Source organism: Dioscorea cayenensis, chromosome 15 (assembly GCF_009730915.1).
Source record: "Dioscorea cayenensis subsp. rotundata cultivar TDr96_F1 chromosome 15, TDr96_F1_v2_PseudoChromosome.rev07_lg8_w22 25.fasta, whole genome shotgun sequence".
Classification (NCBI taxonomy): domain Eukaryota; kingdom Viridiplantae; phylum Streptophyta; class Magnoliopsida; order Dioscoreales; family Dioscoreaceae; genus Dioscorea; species Dioscorea cayenensis.
This window is the reverse complement of record NC_052485.1, coordinates 5359597-5381349: the sequence shown is the minus strand read 5'-3', so window position 1 is coordinate 5381349 and position 21753 is coordinate 5359597. Positions and strand designations below refer to the sequence as shown.

Sequence of the window (21753 nt, the reverse complement as noted above, 5' to 3'; positions counted from 1 at the left end):
TGGTTTGTCATTAGCAGCAATAGAATTGACAGATTACAAAATCACATGCATCAATCAATCTTAAACTTTTGACTCTTCTCCTAATTAAATATGTTACCACCAGAAATGTTATGTGGAAAATTAAAATCTTTGTCCATGTGAAAGTCTATTAAAGAATAGTTCTTATAAGTAACTTTTATGAGCATAAGTTGGAAGAAAATTTGTGTCTTATTAATGTATTTATTTTTGAACTTTACAGAACTCTTTAACATAAGTATGAAAAATTTTCTCTTTTGGGGCATGCCCTTCAAATATTTAGTTTGTAAGATATACAATGAGCAATGACTTTTATTGCATTATATCATTTAATCATCTTAAAATTTATTCAAAGCTCAAGTCCTTTTGGAATTTGTTTGCGTACTCATTAAAACCACCAAGATAATGATTTTTATTGCATTAAATCATTTAATCATCTTAAAATTTATTCAGAGCTCAAGTCCTTTTGAAATTTGTTTGTGTATTCATTAAACCCACCAGGACAATGAAAGTCAATAATGGATGTAACTTGTCTTAATATAAAATGATATATTTTGTCAATATACATATATATATTTATAGAAAATATTTGTTTTTTTTTTTAAAGTCATGCCAAAAAGAATTAATACATGGATTAATGTTTGAAAGAGATCAATTAACTTTTGTGTACCACATGAGCGGTGATATTTCAATTTAACAAGTCAAAAATTGAGATTTTAAATCTATGATTTGTCCTGTTTTCTCACCGTTTTTAGATCAAATTATGTGCTACTCAGCCTTATTATACCCATCATATCAAATGTCTCTATTAAACATATAAATAGGATAATTATATAAATAAAAATATATTTTACATATATATATATATATAATAAAAATTATTACTTAAAATGCAAGAAAAAAAAAGTAAAAATTGTAGTTTATTATTAAATGTAAGAACTTCTGCAATAGAAAAATAGTAGTTTATTTTCTTTCCAAATGAAAAGTCAAGGTTTGTCTCTTGTCTAACATAATGGGTGAAGGTTTATAATTTGTTCGCATTTCTCAATTATATATATATATATATATAACAAAAAAAGGACATAATGTATATGAAGTTAAATATGTATATATATGTCACACTTCTTAATAATAAATAAATAAATATGTTGATTCAATGGTTTATGCACAAGAATTCAACTTTTCTTGGGTATATATATGAAAAAAGAAACATTTTGAGAGGATACATTTTATTTCAAGATTTTAGAAGGGTGTATATATAAAAGCCCTTTTCTTAATGATCCATGTTTGAAATCTAATGGCAAATTCAATCGGCCTAGTTCTAAATGGTACTTTTTTAAAAAAAAAATAAATAATAAATGGGTTTTAATCAGAAGCTCTTGATACTGGTTTGATGAAAAACTGAGTTAAACCAAATAAATAAAAATATTGATGGCATCAATAAAAACATGGCTCCAGTGTGTTCGCAAATTTGCACAAATCTATGGCACTTTGGTGAAAAAATTTCATATTTTAATTATTAATAATATAGAGGCCGTTTCTGCAAAATATTTAAACTTCCGTTAATTTTGCCAAAAGAAAAAGTAATTTTGAAGAATTATGGGGGATATGAGGATAAAAGTAAGGGAGAGAAAATAGAAGAGACATAGTGCAAGGTGAAGAGAGATTGGATGATGAGAAACTGTGCTTATGATTAAACAGTTGAGACAAATATATTGTGTATTTTACTTTTTATTGTATAACTGTTTATAATATTGTTCATCTTGTTTTGACTGTATCAGTGAATGGTTATAAGAATAGATGGTCGATGAATGGTTAATTATTAATAATACTGAGAGTGTTTCTGCAAAATATTTAAACTTCTGTTAATTTTGCTAAAAAAAAAGTAAATTTGAAGAATTATGGGATATATAGAATTTTTTAGGGGTTCATAACCAATTTTCCCATTAAAGGTAAAGGGGAGAAAAGAGGAGACAAAGAACAGGGTGAAGAGAGAGATTGGACGGTGAGAAACATTGCTTATGATTAAACGATTGAAATAAAAACACTGTATATTTAACTTTTTATTGTATAACTGTTTATAATATTGTTCATCTTGTTTTGACTGTATCTGTGAATGGTTATGGGAGTAGATGATTGGAAGTCATTGGATTCAAATTCAACGATTGATAGAGAGACGTCAAACGTACATAAAATTTTTATTTATGAAATACCCTGAAATCACAAAAAAAATAAATGTCATTTTTGCAACGAGGCCCCGTACTTTCAAAAATATATAGTTATTCGGGGTTGTTTTTAAAAAAAGGGAAAGACAGTGCTCCTTGTTAATAATACAGTGCGTCACTTTTGTAGAAAACCCCACTGATTTCTTAAAAAAAATTATATTTAATTTTTCCGGTTGCTTTTGCAAACTTGCACAATTCCGTCCACTTTTTTCCCCCAAAAACCCAGTAACGTTGCAAAATTAAATTTAACTTTTGTGTTGTTTCTACTTTCTAGTTCTACAAAGGCGCAAAATTGTGCATCATTTTTATAAATGGATCTCCGTACAAATAGGTTTTTTAGTTGTTAGATTAAGGTGCATCAATTTTATAGATAGATACTAGATGTTAGATTAGGGAAGTACTATTTTCCGATCAACCGTTAGTAAGATATGAGTATAAATATCATTTTCCAACCAACCAACTATTTTCAATTTTCCATACAAACAAAATGAGTAAGATATGATTTTTAAAATAACCGAACCTCACATATCAAGAAAGTTGATTATTTCACATAATTTAATAAAAAATTAGTTTTTTCAAAATTACCCCTAATTTATATCTTCACATTTCTCTCTCATATTAAATTTCAAGAAAAGAATTGAATAAAGTGTTATGATAATTTTGAAAAAAATAATAATAAATGTTTTTTGATGTTTAAAAATGACAGTGGGTTTATGACATATAAAAAAGAACGGAGAAAGTAGTATACTAATTATTATATTAAAATAATCAACCAGGGAGATTGTTATTTATTTATTTATTGTTAACTTAAATTTTGATATACTCAAATAATTGTTTTTGTTAGATTGTGGTTCTCCCCTTAAAAAAAATACATTATTTCAACATATATATAAAAAAATAATAAATCTGTGATACTCACCACTAGCACAATAGCGGATTATAGTGTAATAATGTTCAATGCATACAAGTTGAGAATATTTAGCGCATGCAGTATGGATTGTCACATTATGATTGAAAAATGATATGTGCTAGTTTTTTTTAATAAATGAGATAAGCCCGTGTGAATTAATACTTTCAGTTATTCATGTCCATATGTAGAATCCAAATTCCCATGAAATAATTTTTTTTATTTGAGTTTAAAACTCGTACTGAATAGACCCTAAATTAGTACCATTAACCACCAAAATATAGTGATATCACTAGAGTTTACAAATATGGTGGCTTGTCACATCCTCAACAAATAAATAAAAAAATAATAATAATAATAATCAATGATACTTAAAGGCAAATTTTTATAATGCAAGAATTGTCAATATAAAAGTAAAATACAGTGTGGTGGCCGGTTGCTTGTCACATTGAAAATTATTTTTTTATAAAAATAAAAAAAATGGATTTTTTAAAAAAATGGCGAGAATCAAATCAAGATTTCGCCATCTGTCGAAGACAAACAGACTCCTTCTTTCGTTGCGCGGGAAGGACATTTCGATGCTTTCATGGAGGCAAATGGCAATGCCTCTAAATCCATACCATTAGCGGTCCTCTCACCAACCTCTACTCCTACGTTGTTGTTCCTTCTCGGTTCTGCGAGCTCTTCTCGTGGATCCATGGCGAAATCCTGGCCGCAATTTGGTGTTTGCTATCAATGGGGAGCGTTTCGAGCTCTCTGATGTTGATCCTTCCACTACTCTGCTTGAATTTTTGCGAACTGAGACGCGATTCAAGGGCGCAAAGCTCGGATGTGGAGAAGGTGAGCTCTTTCTTTGTTTCTATGTTTCTATGTTTTTTCTTTCTTTTTTTGGTTTCCTTTTTGAGTTTTGAGGTTTTTATTTTTGCCTTTTTCATAGTTCTTTCAAGATTTGATTTTGGGGATTGACTTGATGATTTTGATGCTTTCAGAGCTTTGTAAATCTTGGTGTAGATATTGTGTTAAAAAAAATGAAAATGAATTAGAAAGCTTTGGAGTTTACAATTGATATTTTGATGTAAAAGATATGTATGAAAAGTTTGATTTTTTATGTTACAGGTGGTTGCGGGGCTTGTGTTGTTCTATTGTCAACCTATGATGTGTCATGCGGACGAGTGAATCAGTTCTCTGTGAGCTCATGCCTCACTCTTCTTTGCAGTATAAATCTCTGTTCGGTTATGACCATTGAGGGGATTGGAAATAGTAAGGATGGTTTTCATTCAATTCAAGAGAGGTTTGCAGGTTTCCATGCTTCTCAGTGTGGTTTTTGTACTCCTGGAATGTGCATGTCTCTTTGTTCTGCTCTTGTCAATGCTGACAAAACCAATAGGCCTGAACCTCCACATGGATTTTCAAAGATCACTGTTGCTGAAGCAGAGAAAGCTATTGCCTGTAACCTATGTAGGTGCACTGGTTACCGGCCTATTGTGGATGCCTGCAAAAGTTTTGCTGCTGATGTTGATTTAGAAGATTTAGGCCTCAATTCATTTTGGAAGAAAGGGGATAAACATGTGAATGTAAACATGTTGCCTTTCTATGATGGAACTCAAAATGGACTTGGCACATTTCCTGACTTCCTAAAGTCCGAAATCGAATCCTCAATCCGTAGTTGTTCTGATCCGTTGTCAGAAAACGGAGGTAATTCTAGTAGAGCAGCAGCTGATGCCTCAAATCCAATCGAGAATGTGAAGTTGGCACAGGGCCGTTGGTATCGTCCTAGTAGTATCGATGAACTTAGAACAATAATGTTTTCTGAAAGACTGAATGGGATGAGTAATGTAAAATTGGTTGCTGGTAACACAGGTTCTGGTTACTATAAGGAAGAGGATATTTTTGACAAATATATTGATATCAGAGGAATCCCAGAACTTTCAGTGGTGAAAAGGAATAACAGAGGCATTGAAATCGGGGCAGCTGCCACAATTTCTTGGGTTATTGAAGTTCTGAGAGAAGAAAGTGAAGGCTTGCAGTTAAATGAAAGATTGATGTTTAACAAAATTGCTGATCATATGAATAAGGTTGCTACACAATTTATTCGAAATACTGCCAGTCTGGGAGGTAATCTCATCATGGCCCAAAGAAGACAGTTTCCATCAGACATTGCAACAATACTTCTTGCAGCAGGTTCAACTGTCTGTATTGATGTGGGCTCAGAAAAGATAACTCTCTCCCTTGAGGAGTTCTTGGAGAGCTCCGCATGCGACAGCTCAACCTTGCTTCTGAGTGTCCATATTCCATTCTGCACTCCGTTCATCCACTCTTTATCTGGAATTAATGGAATTAATGACATAACTAATTCCAAATCCACAAAGGAATGCAATTTACTGTTTGAAACTTACAGAGCATCGCCACGCCCTCTTGGAAATGCTCTGGCTTATCTGAATTCAGCTTTCATGGCTCATATTTCTATGGATGAGGTTTCTGGGGATCATTTTGTGGAAAATGTGCGTCTTGTTTTTGGTGCTTATGGATGCGAGCACGCTATTAGAGCAAAAGAAGTTGAGAAGTTTTTAGTGGGTAAAACTATGACCGTATCTGTTCTGCTTGAAGCAATCAAATTACTTAAAAAAACTATCGTACCAAAAGATGACACCCCACATTCTACTTATAGATCAAGTTTGGCGGTTGGTTTTTTATTTAGATTTCTGCAACCAATTGCTCAAGGTTTGGCAGGGCCTCTTAGAAATGTTCCTGTGGTATCATGCAGTACTGAAGAAATCGTTGAAGATCATAATAGCATCATCAGAAAATCCATCGGTTTGAACAAAGAGGATTGTCATCAAATTTATGATGATGATGATGATGATGATTCGCATTTATCTTCCAAACAGGTATTAAAATTTAATGCTGATTATTGTCCTGTTGGTGAACCAATTAAAAAGGCAGGAGCTCTTGTTCAAGCTTCAGGTATGTTGATGTATTCCAATTCTCATGTCTTTTAGATGCTGTAGAAACTTTCTTTCATCTCCCTTGTCATTTTATGGATCATCAGTGAGGCAGTGGTTGTCATTTACAAACTCAAATCTGTAGACAACTTTCTTAATTTACTTCATCATTTGGCCCTGTTAGAGCTACCTTCCCTATTAATAGAAAATTTATTTTTCAAGCAATGTAATCAAATTGTTTGAGATTGTATTGGTGATCGAGGGGTGTGGGAAACAGCACACTACATAAAATATTTTGTGAAATAGAGCAGTACCATCTATGTGCTTAGCATATATCTTCATGTCATTATTTAGAAAAATCTCTGTTATGACAGTCTTCACTCCCTTCCCCTCTCCCACCACCAGCACTCCAGTCCATTAATAATGTGTTTAGGAAACAATATGACTACAAGATTTAATATGAATAATTTTGTTAATTCAACTATTATCATTCTCAGACACAACCTTGTCAAGAACAACTTCCAAGAATATATGCTTAGATCTTCATATTTATAAACATCATGCAATACTTGTGTGGGAAACAAAAGAAGATCTCAAGCATAAAAGTCCATGTCATCTAATCTAGGATTATCCCTTTGTTTCCCAAGAAGGAGACCGTTTGTTATTTTTAACTGAAAAGTCTTCCTGAGAATACGAATGAACTTTAATGTTTAAGAATCGTGAAAGGCCTCCGCGAAAAATGGATTGGATATATATTAAGAACTATGCTTGGGCTTCATTAAATTTACTGATTGTTATATCAATGCTATGAGTTTCACTTCAGTCAAAAATGTTTGACCTTCCTACGTCTTCCTTTCCTTTTATTATGATTAGATCAACCATCTTTGAGGTTGAAGGGGAAGAGATGGTCAAAAATGCACTTCAATTAATTCATGACTAATTATACAACAACCTGCCTTTCTTGTGGGATAAATCTATGGTTTGTGAGTGGATTTCCTAATCACTTGTCCATCTAGATTTTGATCAGTGCTTTTATATCCCCACTTCTATCAATTAAAGCTTATAGATTTACATATACCAGTTAAGATTATGAGATTTAAAGAGCCTCCAAAACATTTATATGAAGTGTCCCAGAAATTTTTTTTCAGAATTCTTAAAAAGATTTACCTGCTTCCGCTTTGAGCTACAAGCATCCAACTTTGCCGTCATAGTTCTAGATATTTTGCTCATTATGGTACTTAACTGTTCCTCTGCTTTTGGTGCCCAACTTTAATGCAATTTTAGGGTTCTTCAATCTTTAAATTTAGAATGTTTGTGTAGTTCTCTTTTAGATGATCAATATGCTTTCCACACTATAAATAATTTTACATCTTGTTATTTAATTATGTAGGTGAGGCAGTTTTTGTGGATGATATACCTTCTCCCAAAGGTTGTCTTTATGGAGCATTCATTTACAGCACACGCCCGTTAGCTCATGTTAAAGGCTTTGAGTTCAAATCAACTCTAGCATCAGAAAAGATCATCAGTGTTGTTTCTTCCAAGGATATCCCTAGTGGTGGAAAAAATACTGTGGTAAATCCTGTGTTAGGAGTGGAACCAGTGCTTGCAAGCAACCTTACCGAGTATGCTGGTCAACCTCTTGGTATTGTGGTAAAATCTTGTGCCTCATTTCCTGGACTGTGTTTTCTAGTTTACTCTAGTTATTCTAGCTAATTTTTCTTCTAGAGGGGCATTGATCATGTGGATGACTAATTTATTGGATGGATGATCTGAACTACTGTCATTTTCTTTTCTTTTTTTTTGACAAAATTTCTGATTTAGATTGCAGAAAAGCAGAGGTTTGCTAATATGGCAGCAAAACAAGCAATTGTCAACTATAGCACAGAGAATTTAGAACCACCAATTTTATCAATAGAAGATGCTGTAAAAAAATCCAGTTTCTTTGAGATCCCTCCTCGTTTCTATCCTAAGCAGATTGGTGATTTTTCCAAAGGAATGGAGGAAGCTGATCACAAGATTCTCTCTGCTGAGGTGCTCTTTTTGTGTTCTTTTGCATCTTGAGGTTACGGGTTTACTTACTCTTGAACCTTGATGAGGTTTTCCTATACAACCTATCTTTGTCCCATAGTGATATGCATTTTTTAGCTTTTCTGACTCACTTTCAAATTTTTCTTGCCTATTTTGTGCTTATATGGACACACTTAAAAGACCATCTAATTATCTGACTAGTGAATGCTTACTTTAAAATGTTCTTGTTGTGTTTGCAAATCATCTAGCTAATGTACTTACGAAAGTTGGTCACGCTTCTGATTGATTACATTTAGATTAAATGGGAAGAAGATTTTCACTTTAAAATTACTGTTATTTGAATGAACCAAGGCAAGGTGATTATATCAAATAGCATTAGTAGCAAATAATCTCACATCGGTTAATTCGATAAATAAGAATATGATTGTATGAGTCTGGGTCTCTCATTTTATCAACTTAAGCTTACGAGTTAAAATTTATCCAGCTAATATATTTCATTTGCATCTAACATATCTCAGTTAATAAGTTTAGTTATAGTAGAATTCTGTCTTTGAGTCTAATGCTATAGAAGCCTTATATATATGGTGAATGGATTTGTGGACCTGGAAGTAATGTGGGATTATTCCTACACTGATCACGTTTGAGCTCTACTGTAATTTTAAATAGAACGCATAAATAGGGTGAAGAAAACAAGGCCTGACTTTTGTATTCAAATTCCATAGCTATTTTCTTTGAGCTCTTAAGCAATAGAGTTTTTGGGATTTGTCAGATGAGATGGAGAGTAAATATATGAAGTTATCTCTGGGCGGTGCTGAAAACTGTGAAAGCAAAGTGAGTCTTAATGGGCAGTAAGGACAATAGATGGTGGTTCAGTTCCTTTACGCTACCTTTCATTTTCAATGGGACTTTGTAAATTAACAAATCATTTCTGACATATATATGGGATGTTGCTAACTTTTATTTTGATTAAGAATGAAATAATAAAACACACAAGGGGAACTACTTATACAGTTCACATGCTCAACAAATAAGGTGAAGATATTGTCCTCGTTCTCTATTACTATTTCTGTAAAATTAGCATATTACTCATCCGATTAGGAATAAGGAAATGAGTTTGTTTTGGTAATCCTACCATCAAATAAAACAGCCTAATTATGTGCCTAGGGCTAAAATCCAACTGGACCTTGAACTGAATGTCCTATTGAATTGATGAGATAGGTCAAGAGTTAAGTAGGCCTTTGGGTTTCGACTATGTGCAATTTTTTGCACTATTTTTTAACTTTTCTTGTGGTGAATACCTATAGGCGTATGCAAAACAAGCGACTTGAACATTGCAATTATCATAATTTTTATTTGGTAAAATACCCTATTTAGTCCCTCTAATATAGTTAGTCTGCCCATTTGGCCCCTCTAATATGATTTGTCTCTAGGATGTTCCTCTATTTTAATATTTGAAAAATATAAATCCTCATAAAGACTTTCTAGAGACAAATTATATTAGAGAAAGGAATTTACATTTCCCAAATATTAAAATAGAGGGAACTCCTCAGGACAAATCATAATAGATGGACCAAAGGGGCAGACTGACTATATTAGAGGGACTAAATAGAGTATTCTACCTTTTTATTTATTACATTGTATGGCACATGCCATATTTATTTGTAAGGCCTCGTCTATTCGGCCACTCAAGAAAAAGATATTCTTTTTATTGAAGAATATATAGGTTACTAGTTTGATTAAGAATTTTTTCTCATAAAGAGAGAATATAAAAAACGCACAAAGATCAGTTTTAGTATAATTCTTTTATTTGTTATACAATGGGTTTTTCCTTAAACTGATTGTTCATGAACATGTACAGGTTTTGCTTGGTTCTCAGTATCATTTTTATATGGAAACTCAAACAGCCCTAGCCATACCAGATGAAGAAAACTGCATGTTGGTCTATAGTTCAACGCAGATCCCAGAGGCTACACAGAGAACCGTTGCTGAATGCCTTGGCATACCACATCACAATGTCCGTGTGATCACAAGAAGAGTTGGAGGAGGTTTCGGAGGGAAAGTTTCAAAATCAGTGCATGTTAGTATTTCGCTTTTACTTATCCTGCTTTTTTCCTATGTTTTCATCATAACTTGATAATATCTGTTGTATAAGGCACTGTCTTAAGCTAAAGAAGTGAGATTATGCATGTGGTTATAAAATACTCTATCAATTTAATTAGTCGTTCAGAGGGGGCTTGCTGACATTTTAAAACCCTCGTTTGATGAATTTTACGCTACAATGTTTATTGTTTAACATGCATAAATCCAGTTTCTCATCTTTAAAATTAATATTCTTTATGGTCATTGTTTTCTTGGATAAATCCGATGTATGATTCTACTATAATCTTACTATTCTATTAAGTGAGATAACAATACCTCTAGTTTAGCACATCCAACACTTGATGATTATAGCTTTCAAGTGCTATTTAATATTTTTTTTCCCAGAAAAATACTGAATTTTTGAGAAGAGATTAATCATGTCATCCTCATTAGAATATAGAACCATAAAGGATCATTCAGATTCTTGCACTTGATTATCTGCAAATACAGCTGAATGCCCTGCATTTGTTTCCTCTTTCTGCTATTGTTAGTGTTAGATTTTATATTTTATACTAGTGGGTCCTGTATGGGTGCTACATAAGCTTAGGGGTCTTACACCAAAAAATCTCAAGACTTATGGCTCAACCCCTATACCTATATATAAACACATTACACTTATATCACACAATTGATGTGGGACTATATTTCCAACACCCTCCCTCAAGTTCAACTGGGTCATTTTTTTTTCAGTTTGAACTTGCTCATTCTTGTACACTATTGGTCTGTTTTTACTAGAACTTGTACACTATTTTATGTCTTAGAGGTCCTACACACATGGACTTGTATACTATTTTGTGTCTCAGAGGTCTTACTCATATGAACTTGTACATCACTTGTGTCTCAGAGGTCCTTTTTTTTAATATATATATTGGGCTTCACTATATTACTCTTGATACCATGTTAGATTTTATATTTTATACTAGTGGGTCCTATATCGGTGCTACATAAGCTTAGGTGTTTTACACCAAAAAAATCTCAAGACTTAACCTATACCTATTTATAAACCTATTTCACTTCTATCACACAACTAATGTGGGACTATATTTTCAACAATTAGTTTTCGCACCGTGTTCCACAGTTAAGTAATTAATGGTACACACAATTTGGTGACACAGACGCAGACATATTGATTGCTTAAAGTTTGCTTTCATTCTTATTTGATGTCTTAACTCTTATAATCTCAATAAATAAGCTTTTTTATTCTATTTTGTAGATCTTCCTCTTAGATTTATTCATGAGTATGATCTTGTTGAGTAGCTTCAGGATGTTATATGATACTGCAAAACTTTATTTTTTTGTTTAAGTTTTCCATTGATTACATCTTCTTGGATCATAAACTTTGCTGTACTCATTTATGTGAGCCCAAATATCAGATTGCGGCTGCTTGTGCACTAGCGGCATATAAGTTGCGCTGTCCAATTCGAATGTACCTAGATCGCAAAACTGATATGGTAATGGCAGCAGGACGACACCCAATGAAAGTAAATTACTCAGTTGGTTTCAAATCTAGTGGGAAGATTACGGCTTTGCATGTAGATGTGTTCATCAATGCAGGCATTTCTGAAGACATAAGCCTACTATTGCCATTTAGTATCATGGCAGGACTGAAAAAATACAATTGGGGCTCCCTCTCTTTTGATCCAATGGTTTGCAAAACAAATATTTCATCAAAATCAGCCATGCGTGGCCCTGGTGAGACACAAGGATCTTTTATTGCCGAAGTTGTTATTGAGCATGTGGCATCAATTCTGTCCATCCATTCTGATTCAATTAGAAAGATGAATCTTCATGACTTCAAAAGCCTCACAAAGTTTTATGAAGGTGCTGCAGGAGAACCTTTTGAATATACTTTACCTTCTATTTTCAATAAATTCACATTATACTCGAGTTATCAGGATCGTGCTGAAATGATCCAGCAGTTCAATAGCTGCAACAGATGGAAAAAACGTGGTCTCTCCTGTGTACCCATTATATATCAAGTATCGGTCAGGCCAACTCCAGGGAAAGTCGGCATTCTAAATGATGGTTCAATTATTGTAGAAGTTGGAGGAGTGGAAATAGGCCAGGGACTCTGGACGAAAGTAAAGCAAACAGCAGCTTTTGCTCTTGGACAACTATGGGATGATAGAATTCAGGACCTTCTGGAGAGGGTAAGAGTTATTCAAGCGGATACATTTAGTCTTATTCAAGGAGGATATACAGCAGGGAGCACCACATCTGAATCGAGCTGTGAAGCTGTTCGTCTTGCCTGCAATATCCTGATTGACAGACTAAAGTTTCTCAAGGACAGCTTGCAACAGAAAATGGGTTCAATTTCATGGGATACCTTAATACTCCAAGTACGTGTTTTAATCTCCACAAATTATTTTATCGAAATAGCAGCTCAATAACAGTAGAGCACTGACCACAACATCCATGCGATGTTTGAGGAGTACCAAATTTTATTTGTTTGTGTTGTTATTTCATTCTATAGAAAATATTATCCATCTGGTATTTGATTAAGGAATGTTCTGTGACTTAATTTATTTGCATTATTTATCACCTTTGTTTATTTAGTTATCAGGCTATAATGTTTGATTATGCAAACTGGCAAGCCAGAAGTTCTTTGCATTCAAAACTCCTTTAATTACCTCAGAGAGAATAACAAATATCAATGTGCTTGTACTGACTAAATATCTTTCTTTCTAACTGGCAGGCAAAAACTCAAGCAGTCAATTTATCAGCAAGTTGTTACTGGGTTCCTGACCCTAGTTCAAATATATATCTAAATTATGGTGCTGCTATAAGTGAGGTAATGCATGGTCGATGTTCTTTTGTGCCATTGATGTGTTCATTGATGGCAGAATTGTGTTTTTCTTTTTAAAGCATGCATTTGTCCAGATGAACTACGAACTAATTCTACATGGATTTCCAGGTGGAGATCGATCTTCTTACTGGTGCTACCACGATTTTGCAGGCGGATCTTACCTATGATTGTGGCAAGAGCTTAAACCCTGCTATTGATTTAGGACAGGTTTGTTGGCCCTTTAAGAAATATGTTGCTCCTATTATTACTTCATTAGAATATAAATAACCATATTGAAGGCTTGAGGCGTTACCATGGAAATCCATTTTAATGATTAGACACTTTCTATGATGCTGTCCATTAACATGCTTCATCTGTATGTTTTGTATATAATGTTAGAATTTTGATTGGAACTATATTGCTTATGACCTACCTGGACTAGTTGACTAGCTGTGAAAACAGCATGATCCAACCCTTCTAAGGATCAAACAAGCAATTAGTTATAGTTTAAATTCACTTGTTAAAATTCTGTTATTCTGATTATGACCACAATACAAGACACGCATCGTCATAGCCAACCACCAGAGTGGTCAACATCAATTGAATATTAGCTAAAAAAAAGTCCATCTTGAGGATTAATAAAGTCCTAGGATTCTTTTGTCTTGTCAAGTATGTTCAAAATTTCTGTGGTTCCAAGTTCTTACAAGAGCAACCTATTCGTTGCAAACCAAGCATGTTGTTTAGGCTCAATTTTACCCAAAATCTTAAATAGGATGAAAGACCCAAGCTTATATCTTCATATCCATATTTATTAAATTAACTAGTAATTACCCTAATAGGACCTAACAATTGCAATGAAAATTTTTAATTTTACGTTCTACCTATATACCTTAATGCCTTAATTGTATCTTGTCTTACTTTTGAGTTGTTTTTTATAGATCGAAGGTTCTTTTGTTCAAGGTATTGGGTTTTTTATGTCTGAGGAGTTCATCACAAACTCTGAGGGATTAGTAGTGACAGATGGAACCTGGACATACAAAATTCCCACTGTTGACACCATCCCAAAAAAATTCAACGTCGAATTTCTGGAAAGTGAGTATCATGAAAAGCGTGTTCTTTCCTCGAAAGGTACATTCTCTTCTTCCTAATTATTTCATGGTATATGTCTTTTTTTTCATTTAAGTAAACTATGTCAAACCTAGATTCTTAGGGTATCTTGTATGTCATAAGCTCCAAAGTACAAGCATCTCTTATAGTTCTTGTTAGCATCAGGGGCCATGCTCTGACATATTCTACTCCAGTTACTAGGAAATCCTACTGAGTGCATTCATTCTTGGAAGGGTCCCATTTATCAAAAAATGTCTAAGACAATATAACTAGAGAACACACCAATATATTCTCATCACATAATTTGTTTGTTGTTGGTACCATTGTAGCATTTTGTTGCGACTAAATATAGGCTAAACATATATTATTTGCACTTAATTCAACCCAAAACCTTAATCTAATAGGATAAGAGACTCAAATCTGTGTATTATAAAACATATTTACCACTTAAATGATGTTGGATTATTATTTACTCTATTATGGTTTATTGATATACCACATTACAAAGAAACGAATTATCAAACAAAGATTCCATAGTAGATATAAACCAACCATATTATCTGGGTATGATAGAGTAACTAATAATCTCAGATTAATTACATTGGCAAATATGGATCTTAACATACATATATGGGTCTCTCATTCTATTAGTTTAAGCTCTTGAGTTGAATTGAGTCCAAAAAAAACAAAACAAAACAAAAACTTGCATAAATAGAATGCAAGCAACTAATAACTACATCATGTATCCGTCCGCTCAACATATCTACAAAAGATAGCTCTTGGTATTTTCTTCAGCTCAATATATCAGAGCCAGCCTAATACTAGAGATACACCTATCACTTTCTCATTTTACAGCTCATTTGTACAAAACCATGGAGCAAAATTGTGCTAGGCATTTGCACTGAACATAGTGTTTGCAGTCCATTTCATTGTGTCAAATAAATTCTATCATATGCCCCTTCCTCTTATCCTATGTACCAATTTGTGTCAGCTTCTGGGGAGCCCCCTTTGCTTTTAGCAGCCTCAGTTCACTGTGCAGCAAGAGAAGCAATCAAAGCAGCTCGAGAAGAATTTAATTGCACTTCCGCTTCTCCTGATATATTTCAAATGAATGTTCCTGCAACCATGCCAGTAATCAAGGAACTCTGTGGTCTTGACATCGTAGAAAGATATCTGGAGAATTCATTATTTGCTCAAAACTGAAGAAAGTATGATGTCTTCCAAATCATTCAGTCTCATCCTATAAATTATAGCAAACTCCATTCCACTGTATGTATTTCTTAATCTTTACAATCCTTATTATCAAATTCTTAGTACTTCAATAGCACTTATCTTGGATTTGTGTTCATTACCAAGTCTTGAAGCTGTTATGTTTTGCTTATTGTTTGTAAGTATCAGATAAATGATTGAAAACGATGTAAATTTTTTGAGTTAATGGATGATCCTTGAAGTAGGCTATGCTTTTACTGGCTCAATAGAAGGAAGCAGTTTCTTTTTTCTTAGCGTAAAGTATTAATTATTATTTGGGGTATCAATTATTCTATTCCTTCCTTGTGGTACATGTTAGTCTAGATTAGATAATCATATTGCAAGCAAACCAAATAAACTAACTTAACCAAGCTCTTGTGATCTTATGATGCCAGATATAAACTAAACATAAACATATTATTTGAGCTCAATTTAACCCAAAAATATAAACTAATAAGATGAGAAACCCATGTTTTTGCATTCAAATTCATATTTTTCAAATTAAACGAAGTGAGATTATTAATTACTTTAATAGCTATGTATTGTTTTTTTTTTTCTCTCCATAAGAGGATAAACATTCCTTGCTTTATTCATCATCAAACCTTTTTTAATTACACAAAGCTGTGCTTTGATTATTAGGAGTTAATGATCTTTGCCAACAGAACCTAATAATGGATTATTGGCAAATCTTTGGGTTGAATCTTGTCAATAATGGAGGCATATTGTTCTTGAATCTTGTATATTGATTATGTACTCCTGGGCAAAAATTATGAAGTATAATTTCTCAATACCCCAGTTGAACGGGTATCCATGTGTTATACCTTCCATTTTTAGAATTGATATTTTTTATGTGAAGCCTAATTCACAGTTTTATGAAACTTAATTTATATAAATGCATTTATGTCTTTGTCCTGAATTTATTATAATACATTATATTAAATATCGTTAAATCGTTTTTATATAAATATATATTTAAATGGTTTACATAAATGCATTTGAATGGTTTTTAACATTAATTTAAAAAAACAAAATAAATGGCCCATGCAGGTCTCGAACCTGCGACCTTGGCGTTATTAGCACCACGCTCTAACCAACTGAGCTAATAGGCCATTCGTCCATTCGCCTGTAAATTTAAGTTTTTACTCTTTTTAGAGTGTTCATGCCTTCAAAAACGGGTCTTCAAGGTATATGATATTATTTGAGTTTCCTTTTTATATCAATGTCTTTTATGTTTGACTTTTTTCCTTCATTGTAACATTATTTATGCAATTACTTCTACAACAGATAAGTTGTAACGCATTTTTCCATCAGTACGAGATAGAAAGTTTGATTAAAGTTGTAACTTATTCATATTTATTAAATAAAATATTAACATTGCTATCAACGAGGGCCATATATGAATTCTAGGGCCAAATGACATTTTTATAAAAATATAATTTTTTCTATATTATAAATACCAATTCGTAAAACGTAGAGGCCAAACAAAAAGATTTTTGCAATAATATAATTTTTTCTATATTATAAATACCAATTCGTAAAACGTAGAGGCCAAACAAAAAGATTTTTGCAATATATATATATATATATATTATTTTGATTCTATATCAACCAACTTGTAAAATACCAATAGACCAAATTGATTTTTTGCATTTTTTTTCCTTAAAACTTTTTTAGTTATATGTATCAATTTGTAAAAAGTTTTACATTTTCAAAATTAGAAAAATTAAAAGCCATCGAGCAATGACATCCCAATATTCGTATTATTATTTTCATTGATTTATCTTAAATTATTTATTTGTTTTATTTGAATTCGAATAACTCTCCCTATCTCTTTTTGAATTATTTTTTATATTTTATTTTTATTTTTAGAGAGTTATTATAGATATTTTGTATCGAGACTCTTATAAATTATTAATAATAAAATTAAATTTACTTTTTATTTTCAAAACACTAATATTCTTTTAAGCAAAGGGGAAAACCATGGCGCTTCTCACCCCTTCTAGTTCTAGTTCTCTCTGGTCATGGTTGATGCATGTGAACTTTTCGGCTAGTTTGTTTTATGAAGTTTTTATTTTTATAAAATTTAATATTATACTATTTTTTAAGAAAATATTTGGGACAATATATTTAGTTTTTACACCTCTTTGATGTTATTTCTTTTTCTCTATTTTAATATTAATTAAACTAAAAAAATAGTGAAGACCATTTAATAAAAACATAAGTTTAAAAATTACTTTTTAAATAAAAAGTTAATGTATCCCTTCATGTAATGCCCTTCTAAAAAATCATTTCGAAGAATATTATTTTTTAAAATTTTTTAACATGACAATTTATGTACTATGTCTAATCTCAGCAATAATTTAATAGTTAAAACATTTGGCTCTTACGTGGAAGGTTGAGAATTTGATTCTCTTTTAATGTATGCTTGAAGTTTCAATAATAAAAATATGTATTGAAATGAGTTGTCCACATTGTCAATAAACAAAATAAATACCGTGTCTAACATCATGCAAATATTTTATCCAACATCCACCAAAATGATATTTTATTTTTTATATTTAATATATCATTAAATAACTTATGCATTGTCCCTTTTTATTTTGTTTTTCTCAGGTGTTTTTCATTCATCAGCGCAGTGGGCCAGTGGCCAAATGATGTTCAAGTCTGCCATCACTATATCTATGGGTTATTTTATCCACATTATCACCTTATTATATGGACAGTATTTAACTCAAGACAAACCAGAGTCTTCATTTGATTTGAAAAATGCAGGCATTCTGGTCTTTTTATTTGGCATCACTGGCAACTTTTACCACCATTATCTGCTCTCAAAACTCTGGAAATTAGAAGAATGAAAAGGGATATGCAAAATACAACTGGAGGTCTTTTTCTTTGGTGATTTACTCACATTATCTCTTTGAAATTATTGATTTCTTTGAAAATTTTCTCATTTCTCATACGAGTGTTTGATTAATATTTCTTCTACAGATTGCGTATACATTTATAATATGCTTATATGTTTATTTAGATAATAAAATCTAAATTTAGACTTAATTTTATAAGAAAAGACGGTTAAGTAAAAAATATATATTTTAGATAATATGCACCTAATATGGACCAAACTTCTAATTTAGTTCTGAATACATTTAAAATATCGAATATAATCATCCCTACATAAATATCAAATAAAATTATCCCTAAAATATCTCAATATTTCTCCACAAGCTAAGGGCGGGACACGCTTAGACAAAAAAAAAAAAAATCAAAATATGGAGAAAAAACACCTTAATTGGTGTGTTTGGATGAAAGGAATCATAACTATTAGCATAGTAATTTTTCACCTTTTACAATTGACCTTTGTTTGGTATTTTAAGCAAAAAAATAAACAATATTTTTATCAGGTATAATAAGATTCTTTGTCATTGATGAATCTTATTACCCCAAAATGGAGGAAAGTCTCTTCATGTTGAAAATAACATTTTTGCCCCTATTTTAAATAATTAAAGTAAATTATTTAAATACATTAATAGTTATATAAAATATTTAAATATAATAATTAAAGGGATTTATTTAATTAAAAATATTTAATTATAACAATTTTGTTGTTAATAGTTACGTGAGTTTTTTTTTAAAATATTTTAATATAATTATTAAATATGAATAATAATTAATTATTATGTAATCTCATAAATTTAATTATTATTAAACATCATTAATTATTTTATATAATACTATTTATTTATTATAAAAAATATGAAAATAATTTATCATTTTCTCTTTCATATTTTTTTTTTCTTTTGTTTAATAACATTTTCTTCGATCAAACACTGGTTTATTATTATTCTCATTTCCCATTTCCATTATTTTTCATCTTCTTGCCAGGTTCCCATTCCACTAACCAAAAATGATTATAATATGGGGAGAGGTTAGGTATTTGTCTGTCTCATGACCATCAAGGTTTAAATACATTTGTTTTGGAAAGGATTTTTTAATAATAAAATGATTATAATATGCATATCTTATACACCTTTTTTTTAAAAATCTTTTTTTAATAGTGAGAAAAGTAAGGTGCTTGTTGAGAAAAAATCCAAAAATAAATTAAGAAAATATCCCCCAAGCACGATCTATTGCACCAGGCCAATCACATCCCTGATAATATATATATATATAGGTCCCAACTTTTCCAAAAGACCTTGATGCTCACCTTTTACAGCATTACAGGGGCATGCGAAAATTTTGAATTTATGGTCATTGGATGAGCATTTATGGGCCCCTCATCATGCTCTCTCCCAATATAAAATGATAAATAAATAAATAAAATAAAAAAGTTAAAACCCAATCCTAACACCCCTGTGTGGATGTCTACAAACTTTCCCACGCAGGTGAATTTTATATATATATATATATATATATATATATATATATGAGGACCCATCATTTAGGGATATTTTTAGATTTCAAATTTAGAGATGTCCATAGTAGCACTACTCTATGGATGTCTACAAACTTTTCCACACAGGTGATTTCAACTATATATATATATATATATATATGAGGATCCATCATTTAGGGATGTCTTTAGATTTTAAATTTAGAGATGTCCATAGTAACCATCGTATGATAATCTGACGACTCTTATCATTATAAACAGTAAAAACCGCGTTCTACAGTGATGTGCAATGATCATAAACAGTAAAAAAATATCACAATATTTATATAAACAATCAACCATCGGATGATGATCCAACGGCTTAGATTTAAAATGTCCCTAAATTTCAAATCTAAGGACTTACTTAGATGATCTTTTTCCTATATATATATATATATATAGTTCTTGATCAAGCTAATTTTTAAGAGTTTTATAAATATATATATATATAAAAAGAATGATTAAAAATTTTATTATTATTATCATTATTATTTTAATTATATAATAAGTCATTTAAAAAAAACTATATTATAGTTAATATCTTAATATATCTATAATTTCACCCTATACAAAAAGATGAAATTCGATCCCACTTTTTCAGCATAGACATAGACATAAACATAAACATCCAACTCAAAAAAACCCAATGTTAATATACCATGATATCATTCACCAATTTAAATTTTTAGTAGTTTTTTTTAAGGTTTAATTGTTGTATAGATCTCTATAATTGTGTATTTTCTGTTTTTTTAGTCCTTGCAATATGTTTAGGTACAATTAAGTCCATATATTTACTCGAATTAAGTTATTTTAGTCCGATGTGTAGATGGACAAATATAAATTATAAGGATTTAATTGTATCTAAAAATATTTCGTGGACTAAAACGACCAAATTCAATTAAATATAAAGACTTAATTGAACCTAAAAATATTAGAAGGAACACAATTATATACGGCAATTAAACTTTTTTTTAAGCAAAATAACCAGAGTTATATAGATAATAATATAGAAAGATTACCACATGTTACGTGAGTAATCTAAAAATATTATCACGTTTGGCATTGCACTGGTGGTAATGTGGATGGTAATATCACATTACCAACTTATAAATATACCCAAGAAAGTAGTAATCCTGTTACCACCAAATTTGGTGTCTATCTTGGATTACCATGGTAATCTTATAACTTTTTATATTTTAACAAATTGATTACCATCACAACCAAACACGGTAATGAATTATTCCTGATAATAAGAGTTCCCAACTAAATATGGTTATATTAAATTACCGCAATATTCCCAATCATATAACATTCCCACTCATATTATTATAGTAATTTCATTACGTGGTAATATGTCATTACCACGAACCAAACTACCTTTAAGGTTAAAAATAATAATAATAATAAATAAATAATAAAATAAAATTTTCAATCTCAAATTCATTTCTTGCAATCATTCAAAAGCCGCCGTCCCTGTACTTTTGACATATATATATATTATATATTATATTCAGTGCAGCATTGTACGTCTAACAGTGACATCACATCTCTTATCAATAGAAGGAAAACTGGAGCCGCAGCTCTTTGGTCATACTACGGAGATGACTTCTTCGCGCTTTTATTATGGAGGTAATGCCGCCACTTTCATGCATGTGTCAGCCTTCCGCCAAGGTCAACACCTCTATCGTTGTTCCTTCTCGCTTCTGCGAGCTCTTCTCGTGGATTCATGGCGAAATCCTGCCGCAATTTGGTCTTTGCTATTAATGGGGAGCGGTTTGAGCTCTCTGATGTTGATCCTTCAAGTACTCTGCTTGAATTCTTGCGCACTGAGACGCGATTCAAAGGCGCCAAGCTCGGATGTGGAGAAGGTGAGATCTTTCTTTGTTTTCTGAGTTTTAAAATTTGTATCTTTACCGGCGTACGTAACC

General features: G+C 31.6%; 1 protein-coding gene and 1 non-coding gene across 2 annotated transcripts; one reads left to right on the top strand and one right to left on the bottom strand.

Annotated features, from left to right (window-relative positions):
* Nucleotides 1-2131: 2131 nt before the first annotated feature.
* On the top strand, nt 2132-15496 carry LOC120277624 (indole-3-acetaldehyde oxidase-like). Its single transcript, XM_039284481.1, has 11 exons — nt 2132-2200; nt 3774-3987; nt 4264-6111; nt 7480-7739; nt 7911-8120; nt 9976-10194; nt 11630-12595; nt 12952-13047; nt 13171-13269; nt 13980-14169; nt 15140-15496. The coding sequence occupies exons 1-11, from the start codon at nt 2132-2134 to the stop codon at nt 15349-15351; spliced, it is 4383 nt and encodes a 1460-aa protein (XP_039140415.1). The 3' UTR covers nt 15352-15496.
* A 935-nt stretch (nt 15497-16431) lies between these two features.
* TRNAI-AAU lies at nt 16432-16505 on the bottom strand. Its single transcript has one exon. It is a non-coding gene; the product is annotated as a tRNA-Ile (tRNA).
* Between the last annotated feature and the right edge of the window lie 5248 nt (nt 16506-21753).